This window comes from Amblyomma maculatum, chromosome 5 (assembly GCF_055883805.1).
Source record: "Amblyomma maculatum isolate TAMU_Amacu chromosome 5, ASM5588380v1, whole genome shotgun sequence".
Lineage (NCBI taxonomy): Eukaryota > Metazoa > Arthropoda > Arachnida > Ixodida > Ixodidae > Amblyomma > Amblyomma maculatum.
The window spans coordinates 105256524-105269402 of record NC_139348.1 but is presented as its reverse complement, the minus strand read 5'-3'; the positions used below and the strand labels follow the sequence as shown (position 1 = coordinate 105269402).

General features: G+C 46.4%; 1 protein-coding gene across 4 annotated transcripts in view; it reads right to left on the bottom strand.

The window, feature by feature from the left end:
* Nucleotides 1-6437, bottom strand: part of CSN1b (COP9 signalosome subunit 1b) — a 63978-nt gene extending 57541 nt beyond the window's left edge. For 3 of the 4 annotated variants that reach the window (XM_084604040.1, XM_084604044.1, XM_084604042.1), the window contains exon 1: nucleotides 6296-6436. In XM_084604040.1, the coding sequence (XP_084460166.1) occupies nucleotides 6296-6367 (72 nt within the window). In that variant the 5' untranslated portion in view covers nucleotides 6368-6436. Of the gene's footprint in view, nucleotides 1-6295 lie in introns of all 4 variants that reach the window. The other variant, XM_084604038.1, reaches the window with a different exon arrangement.
* Nucleotides 6438-12879: the final 6442 nt, after the last annotated feature.

Here is a 12879-nt window from a genome sequence, read left to right as displayed (position 1 = left end):
GAGAGATTTAGCTTACCGTCATCCGCGATCCGCTACCGTGATCCGCCACCACGCGTTCCACTGCGCATGCCCAGATCCCCTTGACGCCAATAGATGGTGCCACATATACTGCATGTGGGCACATAGACCAGCCGCGTCTAGGCCAATCAGCTTGTGTGGATCGCGGTAAGCTAAATCGCTCTACTGTCCCTGTGGCGGCGCCACTTGGCAGCCTGTCGGCGAGCATCAGCCGCTCTTCAAATATGCAATGATGGGTTACGGTTGTTCGTTGTCTGAGACGCAGTGCTATATCTCCAAAACGCATTTTTGACACTCGCAACCCCGCGTTCGTAATAAGCTACCGTTCGTTATAACTGGGATGTTAAGTAGGCTTGGTCGACGCACCCGAATCAGAACAGAGCGACCTAAACTTTTACATAACGAATCAGCCTTGTTCAACCAACGGAACATGCAGAGGCACGGCGGAAGTAAGGCTGAGCGATTCGGGAAGTTGAAGTCGCATCCTGGCGCCAAACTTTGCTGCGATTGATAAATAGGCGGGAGTACGGCGCTCTGCAACTTGCTTTCGCGCGTTTTTAACGCTGCAGGCGTTTCTTGATAGTCGCACTTCGACATATACGCGCGCAAGAAAACGGTGATGCCCAATGTCCTCTGCCAATATCGCTGAAACCACTAATATCAGCCCTCCCTACCCGCCCCCCTCCGCAAAAAAAAAAAAAAGAAATCCCGTATTTTCCGGAAGTGGCGACGTCACCAACTAGAACTTCCGGAGAGATCCGGCTGTGCACGGTGGACAGAGCTAGAGCCACCAGAGCGCCCTGAGTTGTTCTAAATCACAAGAATACTCGCAACCTATCTTGGTCGACCAGTGCAATTCGAAATCGTTCATCCCGAAGTAAAAACAAAAAATTTCCGGAGTAAGCAGGGGAACTCGCCATTATCACATATTTGAGATTTTGACATTTCCGCGAACGGGCTACTTTCTCGAATAATGAGTCTCATTGAACAGTTGTGAAACTGTGCGTCGCAATCAACCAGTGGCACCCGTTCGAATTCCGTGAAATAAGCATCCGCTTCTTCCAACTCAGCAACTGTCATAAAACGCGAGAAGTAACAATCGAAGGCCATCTGGATGCTATGCATATGGGGTCTCAAATTGCAGGCCGCATTTACAAGATTTAGTTATACATCCGGGGTCTGAAATTGCCTGAAAAGAAGAAATATAAAAACGAATAAGGTAATTAAATAACAATAAACCAAAACCTTTTTGGGGTATTTTCTACAAAATAGATCAAAAATAGACTTTAGACCCTCATTTTTCGCGAAAAAGTTCGTTACATCGGGAGAAAAAGCGCGATTAATTGGTTTCGTTATTTCCAGTTACTCAAAGCAATGGACCATACGGGTGTCTGAGGGTGGATCGAGGGAAGATATATTCGTTACATCGGGTATTGTTAAATCGAGTTTTTTCTGTATTTGTATAACCACCACTAGTGTACTATAAGTGCGGCGTAGATGTGATAAAGACGAAGTGTTGTAGGTGCGATGCACGCGCGCACGCGGTATAGAGAACGGATAAAGGGAAATACAGAACAGCTAGAGTGAAATAGATTGCTGCGTTGCTGCCTTCCTTGAGTCCTATTTACGATACAACACGCACCTCATCTGGCTGTCGGGCAGCTGCGCCGACCACAGCCGATTTTGAAATTGCTATTGACGTAATAACGTCAGCGCTCTCATGAACACCGGCGCCGACTGTTCAATGCGGGGGGAGGGGGAATGAAAGCCGCCTAGCGGTAGTTTTCCAAAGTCCTTCCGGGGTACGAGTTGCCGCTACTCCTTCGTCGCTGCAGGAATTGCCTGCGTACACGGCGGCGATCTTTTTATAGAGCGTAAGGTGTCACTTCTCACGTTTGGCGATTTCTGTCGGTTTGTCATCATCATCATCATCATCATCAGCCTGATTATACCCACTGCAGGGCGAAGGCCTCTCCCATATCTCTCCACTTAACCCGGTTCTGTGCTAGCTGCATCCACTTGACCCCTGCGAACTTCTTAATCTCATCCGCCCACCTAACTTTCTGCCGCCCCCTGCTACGCTTTCCTTCCCTTGGAATCCAGTTTGTTACCCTCAGCGACCATCGGTTATCCTCTCTTCGCACTACATGTCCTGCCCATGTCCATTTCTTCTTCTTAATTTCCACTAGAATGTCGTTAACTTGAGTTATTTCTCTGACCCACTCTGCACGCTTTCTATCTCTTAATGTTACCCCTACCATTTTTCGTTCCATAGCCCTCTGGGTTGTCCTCAACCTAAGTAGAACTCTCTTGGTTAGCCTCCACGTTTCAGCCCCATAGGTGAGTACAGGCAAGATGCAACTGTTGTATACTTTCCTCTTGAGCGATACCGGTAAGCTGCTAGTCATAATCTGCGAGTGCTTGCCAAATGCGCTCCATCCCAATCTTATTCTTCTTGTTATTTCCTTTTCATGATCCGGATCTGCGGTTACTACCTGTCCTAAGTAGATATATTTGCCTACTACTTCCAGTATTTCGCTACCTAATGTAAACTCCTGTTCCTTCCCGAGGCTGTTGAACATTACCTTAGTCTTCTGCATATTGATTTTCAAGCCTACCTTTCTACTTTTCCTGTCTAGGTCATCAATCATTATTTGCAGTTCATCTCCCGAGTTGCTTAGCAAGGCAATGTCATCAGCAAATCGCAGATTACTGAGGTATTCTCCATCTACCCTTATCCCTAACTGCTCCCATTCCAAGTCTCTGAATACTTCCTCTAAACAAGCTGTGAATAGTACTGGGGAGATTGTGTCTCCTTGCCTAACACCTTTCTTTATGGGAATTTTGTTGCTTTCTTTATGTAGAACTATGGTTGCTGTGCAGCCACTATATATATCTTCCAGCACTTTCACGTACGGCTCGTCTACCCCCTGATTTCGCAATGCCTGCATCACCGCCGAGGTTTCAACTGAGTCAAATGCTTTTTCGTAATCAATGAATGCTATGTATAAGGGCTGGTTATATTCCGAGCATTTTTCTATCACCTGATTGATGGTATGGATATGATCGATAGTAGAGTACCGTTTCCGAAACCCTGCTTGATCCTTTGCTTGATTGCAGTCTAAGGTTGTCCTGATTCTATTAGCGATTACCTTAGTAAATCCAGGGGTTTGTCCAGGGCTCCAAATTTCTAAGTCCAAAGCAGTGTTCATCATGAGGGCGTGCCACATTAACAATCCAAGATGGCGTCCACCCTAAGGTCCGAAATTCGGACCGGTGCTAAGCAGTTCGTTGAGTTAATGCACACAAAATTGCTAGCCGAGTTAACTTTCGGCGGCCGTGTGATATTGCTAAATTGGTTTAGAGGACAGGAAATGCGCATGTATCTGTCAAACTTTCGGTGGACACCTGAACAGCGCCCTAAGGGAAGGTAGGGATGTGAGAGTCAAATAAGCGAGATAAGGGTGCCATTGTAGAGGGCTCGAGAATAATTTCGACTAATTGGGCATCTTTACATGCGCTGACATCGCACAGCACACGGACGCGTTTGCGTTTCTCCTCTTTTTTAAAAGCAGCCGCCGGTTCACTGCTCTTCGGCGACCTCGGTTCACTGCTCTTGAGGCGTCCTCTGGTGTTTGTCATGCCGGAGGCCTCGCAACGTCAGTTCCGACATGCCTCTAGAAAAGTATGGTTACATCCTTGCCTGTGTTGACAGCAGGCGTTTCCTCAAAGCGGCACTGCAATAAATTAACCGAAGCTGGATTGGTATACACCACTTTTGCGTCAGACAGTATTTTACGCCTTTCGTCATTTTGGACGCGCTCGCGTAACATCATTCTGGGGACGGACTTTTTAAGTTATAACGGCGCAATTTCAACCTCCGCTCGGAATCTCCTAATCTATCCATAGAGAACGCCGTATACGATGTTCTGTGGCTTGAACGCCCGGGAGTAGGAGTGTGATGAGACTGTCGAAAAAAATTGGTGCTTGAAACTTTGGTGCTTGAGCATGCATGCTTTCGCTGTAGCAAGGGATGTTGTTCATGCACCCACACGCCGGCGAAACCGACGTGTTAATCTCAAATTTCGTCCACGAATATCAGCATCTGAACAAGATAACAGCCGTCGCTTACATCGACGCTATCGATGGCATGCCCGCTGAATCTGCAGCTGGAGGGTGGCGGCGCCCCTGTGCGATTCGACGTGATGGACCCCTAAACATTCGGACCAGCAGCACGGTGTTTTAAACTTGTTACAGCGGCATTTTTTCATTGTCCTCAGGTGTCGGTCGGACACACCATGCAAACACTGCATTATCACGGGCAACACGGCGGCGCGACCTTTGCGGCAGTCTCCCGTATTGTGTGTGACCGGCTGAACACGGTGCCATTCGATGGCAAGTGCAAGTCATGCTCGATAACGACGTCATTTAATATTACGATTCTGCATGGAATGTCACCGGCTAATCAACATAACAAAGAAGTGTCACGAATTTATAATGGCCTCGATCGCCTCCGCAATGCCAAGTACAGCCGCCCTGATCTTTAATATAGCGCGAGCATCGACCAAACTGCTGGTCAGCGCCTCATAACGGCGATAAACGTGCAACACGGTGAGAGCTCGTGCATGCGCAAGAATGTGGAACGTCGCAAACAGATATTGGGGCAGGGCGTGTGCTTTTTGTGATCCGAACAGCGTAGCAGAAGACGCTCTCTCTTCGTGCGCGTGCGCGAACTCTCGCAGTGTTGCACGTTTATCGCCGTTATAAGGCACTGAGTAGCAGTTCGGTCGACGCTCGCGCTATATTGTTAAAAATTAGGGCGGCTGTACTTTATGTACTTGGCATCGATCGACCTGACACATGGTTACTGGCCGGCTGAGGCTGATACACGACAAGAGTCGAGAAAGGACAGAGCTTATCATGTATGCCTGATGGCCTGACGAATTCAAAGTTAAGCTATGCCCTTTGGTCTCTGTTCAGCTCCGGTAACTTTTTAGCGGCTGACTTGAAACGTGTCTAGTCTATCTTTATGGCGTCATTATTTCGCTCAGACGTTTTCTGAACCTCTGGCTAATTTTGAAGCTTAAAAGAGTAATTCCATACACATGGAGCAGAAATTCTTAGGCCACGTTTGAGCCTAGAAGGTGTTAATTTCGAGCTTCTTCAACGACTCTCTCGCATCGCCGAGTCGCTGATCCGTTCAATTACGAACGACTCGCATTTTACAAGGGAAGCTCCTCTAACTGGACGTTTTCAGTCTGTGTTCTTGCTCATTTCGACGACAGCGCGTAGACACTGAAATTCACATGGAGGCAAGTGTCGTGAGTGTAGGTGTGGTAGTTGTTAAGACGACCGCCCGTCGACACGTGACTGCCTTTGGAAGTTGCTCCCTTTGAAACTTAATACGCCAACAAAAACAAATGACGATGGACAAGGTTTGCCGGCACCTCTAGGACCGGCTGGCTATTTAAGTTTGTCACTGACCACCATGTACTGTGTTTGTTAACGAATTGCAAGGATTCTTCAGCCTCAGACTCAGGGCGAGCCTGCCTCCTCCGCAAGCTTCGCTCAGGCGAGAGCAGGCTACCACGTGGCGGCGGCTGAAAACGCGGTCGCAGCCAAACCCCTGGACTAGTGCAAAAATCTTTCCCGACTTAGTAAATCCGTACTGCCAACTGTGCAGAGAGCCTGCCACCTTAGACCATATAATCTGGGACTGCGCGGAGGATCCGCCTCCGGTAGTTCTAGTGCCATCTCCCTCGCTGGAAAACTGGGAAGCTGTTCTCCTCAGCCGGGACCCAGACGTCCAGTCCCGGGCCTCGGCATGAGCGCAAGAGGTCGCTGACAGACTTGGATTGGCGGCCACCTGGAGCAGCTAAATGCAGCCCAAGGCAAAAACAACCTAAATAGCTGACGAATAAAGTTTTTTTTCTCTCTCTCTCTCTTCCACCCGCTTTGCACAATGAAGCCTCCGAAAGTAAAACATCGAAATAACAGTCGCAAGTCCAAGCGCAAACATTGACGCTGTCTGCTTGCCACGCGCATGGGTAGGGTCCCTGTTTAGCGTCCTTGAAGACAACATGGTCCTGAGTCCTTTCAGCATACAGTCTGGCAGACCATTAACACAGCGATCCATTTATTACTGCTGTCCTGGACTACTTTGATGAACTGATGCCGTCTGTATAAGCCCTTTCGGCAATCCATTTTCACCATCTCCATCCGCAATGACGTTCTATACAAGAACTTTAACCAAAAATAAAAAAGACGCAGTATATACCTCATCGTTGTTCATGAAGATCACAGCGACGAGGTCCTTCAAGTCGGCCGCGGAAAGCCTGGTACGGGACATCTAAGAATCACCGGTAACTTGCCTCGAATTCAGGAAAAATGCCACTGGCTTCGTCTTTCCTCCGACGTAGTATACTACGTGTGCTCTTGCATTGACTACGCCGTATAAGGGCTTATCTACATCCAATTGTTTTTTTTTTTTTGAAGCTAGCCTTAGTGTCATCAAAACCACTCATGCTGATAGGTGTGCACACGCTAAGCCAGTCCCTATTTCAGTATCAGGTAACAAGTAACGCTATCAAAAATATTTGAAGGCGTCATTCATAGCCGGCTAACATCATTTTTTGATAAGCACAACATTATTACAGAGAGTCAATATGGTTTTCGAAAAGGAAAGTCTACCGAGCAGGCTTTATTATATATTAAGGATAGAATGATTTCTAACATAGAGGATAGAAAATACACAGTGGGACTTTCTTCGGATATCAAAAAAAGCATTTTATTCTATCCAGTACAGCGTCTTACTAAAGAAATTATCTATGTATGGTGTACGCGGTATTGCTCTGCAGCTATTCTCTTCGTATCTTTATGATCGCTATCAGATTGTACGCATAAGTGGCTCGAGTTCATCACAACTAAAACTAACTTAAGGTGTTCCACAGGGATCTATATTGGGACCGCTGCTCTTCCTAACCTATATAAATGATAGCGTAAAAATACCCGAATCACCAGAAGTTATCATGTATGCAGATAATACTAATATTTTTTTTCGCATCACAGGATATAACAATACTGGAAACCAAAGTGAACAAATACCTTATGCACCTTTCTCGGTGGCTCAAAGAAAATACGCTAGAACTGAATTAAAAAAAGACAACCTATATCGTATTTCGTCCCGTCAATAAACCATTACAGACTACAATAACACTGAAGTTTGATGATCAATGCCTTTCCTCGGTTAAAGAATAAAAATTCCTAGGCGTGTGGTTCCAGGAAGAATTATCATGGACGCTACACGTGAACCATTTAATAAATGAACTGGCACGAATCGTTGGTTGCTTATACAAAGTAGCTCATATAGTCCCCCTATGGATAAAGCAACTTTTGTATGATACACTTTTCTATTCAAAACTGTTTATGGTATCATGGTGTGGGGGACCACAACATTTCAGTTCAGTTCAGGCGTTCAGTCGTGTCCGACTCTTCGTGACCCTATGGACCATGTCACGCCACGCTTTCCGGTCTCTCACTATCTTCTTAACATCACATAGCTTCATCTGCAATGCCTCGAGGATGCCATCTAACCATCGCGTTCGCTGCCTACCCCTTCTCCGGCGACCCTCAACTTTTCCCAACATCAAATCTTTCTCCAGCGACTCCTCTCTTCTCATCAGATGACCAAAGTAGCTGAGCTTTAACTTTAGAATTTGACCCTCCAATGAGCAGTCAGGGTTTATGGTCGACAATATGGACTGATTTGATCTTCTGGCAGTCCAAGGAACTCTCAAGAGTCTTCGCCAGCACCACAATTCAAACGCGTCAATTCTTCGGCGGTCAGCCTTTTTCACAGTCCAACTCTCGCATCCATACATCACAACTGGAAAGACCATAGCACGAGTTATACGGATCTTGGTTGGCAGACTAATGTCTCTGCTCTTTACTAGGCGGTCAAGGCTAACCATTGCTCTCTTTCCCAAAAGCAGGCGTCTCCTAATTTCACGGCTGCAGTCTCCTTCCGAGGTAATCTTGGCGCCCAAGAACAGAAAATATGTCACAGCTTCCACTTCTTGTCCATTGATGCTCCAGGACTTGATAGGGCAAGACGCCATGATCTTTGTCTTTTTAATGTTCAGTTTAAGCCCAAACTTCTCACTCTCTTCTTGTACGCGCATCAGAAGTCTCTTGAGGTCCACTTCACTTTCTGCCATTAAAGTGGTATCATCCGCATATCTAAGGTTGTTGATACGTTTTCCAGCAATCTTCACTCCAGCTGAAGACTCGTCCAGACCGGCCTTCCTCATGATGTACTCTGCATATAGGTTAAATAGGCAGGGCGACAGTATGCAGCCTTGCCTCACACCTTTCTCAATCGGAAACCAATCAGTAAGACCATGCCCAGTTCTGACTGTGGCCTCTTGCCCTTCATACAGGTTCCTGAGGAGACAGATGAGGTGAATTGGAACTCCCATCTCTTGGAGAGCTTGCCACAATCTGCTGTGATCAACGCAGTCAAACGCTTTCGCATAATCAATAAAGCAGAAGTAAATGGGTTTCTGGAACTCTCTTGCTTTTTCCATGATCCAGCGAAGGTTGGCAATTTGATCTCTAGTTCCTCTGCCCTTGCGAAACCCAGCTTGCACGTCCGGAAGCTCCCGATCCACATACTGCTGCAGCCTACCTTGCAGGATTTTTAACATCACCTTGCTAGCATGCGAAATAAGCGCGATCGTGCGGTAGTTGGAACAATCTTTGGCACTGCCTTTCTTTGGAATAGGGATGTAAACTGACCTCCTCCAATCCTGTGGCCACTGCAGGGTTGTCCAAATCTTCTGACATAATGTATGCAGTGTGTTAACAGCGTCGTAGTTGAGGTTTTGAAGCAACTCAGCTGGAATACCATCAATTCCGCTAGCTTTGTTCTTAGCAAGGCTGGCTAAGGCCCATTCAACTTCACTCTTCAGGATGCCCGGCTCGAGATCAGTAATCACAACCGTCTTATGTTGGGTTTGCACATCCGGGTCCTTCTTGTACAGTTCTTCTGTGTATTCCTGCCACCTCTTCTTTATCTCTGAGGCTTCAGTGAGGTCCTTGCCTCGTTTGTCCTTTATCACGCCCAGCTTAGCACAGAAGCTTCCTCTGATATCTTTGATTGTCTTATACAGAGCTCTTGTGTTCCTTAATTGGCTGTTGTCCTCAACTGCTTGGCACTGTATGTTCAGGAAGGCATTCTTATCTCTCCTTGCTATTTTCTGAAAATCCGCATTGAGAACCTTGTATCTTTCTCTTTCCCCCATACCTTTTGCCATCCTCCTTTCTTCAGCTATTTGCAAAGCCTCTTCAGATAACCAGTTTGCTTTTTTGCATTTCTTTTGCTTTGGAACTACCTTAGTAGCAACTTCTTGTATTATATCACGAACATCAGTCCACATCTCTTCGGGCTCTTTGTCTTCTAGATCTGATTCTTGAAATCGATTCCTCACTTCCACAGCATATTCTAATGGAATTTGATCCAGATCATACCTTAAAGGCCTTCTAGTTTTCTGCGTTTTCCTCAATCGAAGCTTAATTTTGGCAACAAGAAGCTTATGATCGGTGCCACAATCGGCCCCAGGCCTTGTTTTTACTGCTTGTATAGCGCTTCTCCATCTCTGCCGGCAAATAATATAATCGATCTGATTCCTGTACAGACCGTCCGGTGAAATCCATGTGTACAGGCGCCTCTTGTGCTGTTGAAAATGAGTATTCGCTATGGTCAGGTTGTTTTCTTGAGAGAACTCTACTAGCCTCTGCCCAGCTTCATTTGGCTCACCAAGGCCGAACTTGCCTGTAATTCCGGATATTTCTTCACTCCCGACCTTAGCATTCCAGTCTCCTATGAGAAAAACGACGTCTGATGATGGGGTGCGGTTTAAAAGGCATTGTAGGTCCGCATAAAATCTCTCAACGTCAGCTTCTTCAGCAGCAGTGGTCGGTGCATAGACTTGGATAACTGTTATGTTGAAAGGGTGACCTTGGATCCGAAGTGAAATCATTCGGTCGTTTTTGGGGTTGTACCCTAGCACTGCTTTGCCCATTCTTCTGTTTACTATGAGAGCGACCCCATTCCTTCTCTTGGATTCGTGCCCACAATAAAAGACATAATGGTCGCCGGAGTTAAATTCTCCCATTCCGGTCCACTTGAGCTCGCTGATACCCAAGATATCAATGTTCAATCTGTCCATTTCTCGCTTGACGGTATCCAGTTTACCTTGCGTCATAGATCTTACATTCCATGTTGCTATGTGATATATCTCCTTGCAACATCGGACTTTCCGGTCGCTTCCCGACACATCCACAACTGAGCGTCCTTTTGGCTTTAGCCCAGCCGCTTCATTCGTCCTGGAGCTACTAGGAATCGCCCTTTGTTCATCCCCAGTAACATGTGGGACGCCTTCCAACCTGGGGGGCTCATCTTCCGGCGCCATATCGATAATGGTATTGTGACCACAACATTTACTAATTACAATAAGATTATAATATTACAGAAGAAAATATTGCGTTGCTATGAAAATTATTATGGGTCTTTGTAGCTTTTACGAACTTCTCCTTTGTTCTTAAATAACAAAATGTTGAGGGCCGACCAGCTTTACTACTACAAACTACTGATGTTCATAAAACACCGAAAACTGTACGTCTGCGACAGGAAAGAAAATCCTGTTTATCCATTTCGACATAATAAAAGACGCACGCCTAAAACAAGAACGAACTATGCAAAACAAACATTTACATACCAAAGGGTTGTTATTCTTAATAAATTAGAAGATGCAATAAATTTCGAAACCAGTATAGGTACGTTGAAAAGCACATTAAAGATGTCCTAATAACATGTGGAGTTATGTATGGGGACTGATTATCATCTTGGACATGTTTCTGCAGAACATATTCTAGTATTGTATACTGACCTGGTATTTGATTTATTTTGCATTGTGTTGTGTTCCAGTGTATATTATCTCTATTATCTTTATTTTGTCATACGTGACCAGCTATAAATTGTCTAATTGTACAGGAGGAGATTTCCGTTGGATATCATTTCATTGTTGTATATATTGCTATGGTGTTGTATAGTGTCATGTGATTCTGTTTGTTTTGCTTATGCACATTTGTTTTTGTACTTTCTGTTATGCGGTGATATGATCGCTTCAGTCGACTGCAGAGGGACAGAGGCCTTCGTCAGGCGCCACAGCCTTTAGCCTCTGCCCCTGCAGCAGACGCTGTACTTGCTCTGCTGAAATAACAATAAAAAAAAGTACATTACTGTGGCCACTGATTACCTCGCACTTTACTTAAACAGCGCAGCTCTTCCAAGTCGTCCAGACTTTGAAGTGGTGCAAGTTTTCATTCTACAGATTGTTCTGCGCCATGGTGACCTTGAATTTCTTATCACCATTAGTGTTCATGTCATGTTTGATGCAGCGGATCTTGCACTGTAGTCAAACCACTCATCATCACTAAATTTCTTATCACCCCCAGACGAATGGGTTGCGGATATCTTATCCATGTATGTGGAAGAGGAGCACAGACGAGGGGGTGAAAGTTCTTTCAGCAGTGTCACGCTGGCCTGCAACAAGTAACCGCCATGACACCTTTCTCTTTTTTTTTTTACGTTCGTGAATTCATAATGATGCTATCTATCGTTGATCAAGATGTCTCTGACGTTGCTCCGTTCTTGCGATGCACACAGGAGGCCTGACAATTTTCCCACGTGCGTATAAAGGGTGGCGAATAGACATGGTGTTCCTGTCGTGTTCTCCGCTCCCCAGAAACTTTAAAAACTCTGCTCACGTGTCATGTGTGACGACAGAAGGCCCGCCTGCAGTGCTAGGCATGAGAAACGATTTGTGGAGTGCCGCAAGTTGGTTGTGTATGAGACCCCGTTGACTTGCGGGAAGGTTTACATAGGCCAGACAGGCAAATGTGTTAACGACCGCGCGGCTCAACATTTTCGCTCCTTGAGCTCCGACAAGGACGCTAGGCTCCCTGAGCACTGTGCTCGATGCAGTGGGTGTGAGCCGCGGCTGAACGAGATACGGATTCTGGGCAGAAGCGTTGATAAGAAGGCGCTTGAACTGCTTGAAGCATTTCATATAAGAAAGAGTGGGGAGGGGTGTGTTAGTGACATGTCTGTCGCTCTGCTGGGGGCAGAAATGCAATTTCTTGAGAGGTTTCGGTGAAGGGGGGCGTGTTTGGTTGATCTACGCATGTGTGGTCATTGCTATATATTGTAGGTCTTTTCAGTGCAATAAACCAGATGTAGTAGCGCCTGTCCCGTGTCCTTCCTTTTCTCTCGTGTGCTTGTGTATGTTTTTTTGCGCTAAGAATGCCGTCTGAAGCATAAAGAATAGCCAAGGTTCTGACGTCGAGTGCTGCAGTCTTCGTCGTCGCCAATACGAATAACCCGTCGGCAACCTTATGTGGGTCTGGACTCCCGTCTGCCAAATATGACTGAGCGAAGAGCTCCTGCCAAGACACTTGAGGCCGTCTCAAGTCGTGCGTCGCGCCGGGGATCTGAAATATGACGTGGTTCCTGAGGGAATGGGACCATCGCGCGCTTGCTCTCACTCTGAAGTCCTCCATGTAGTCCGCTTCAAAGCCCACTATGTGGAGGCCGGGCTCCTCAATCGTTTGCCTTAATGTGCTATTTCCTCTGCTAGACTAGGGCTCGACGCATCGTGTCGGTGCTTTTTTTCGTTGCGAAAGCAATACTACTCTAGGTTTCGAGCCTTCAGCGTATCGCGGCGGTAGCCACGTGTTACGCACGTGACGCTGTGACGTCACACCCCACGTGACACAAAAGCAATGGATGGGCTCCCAACT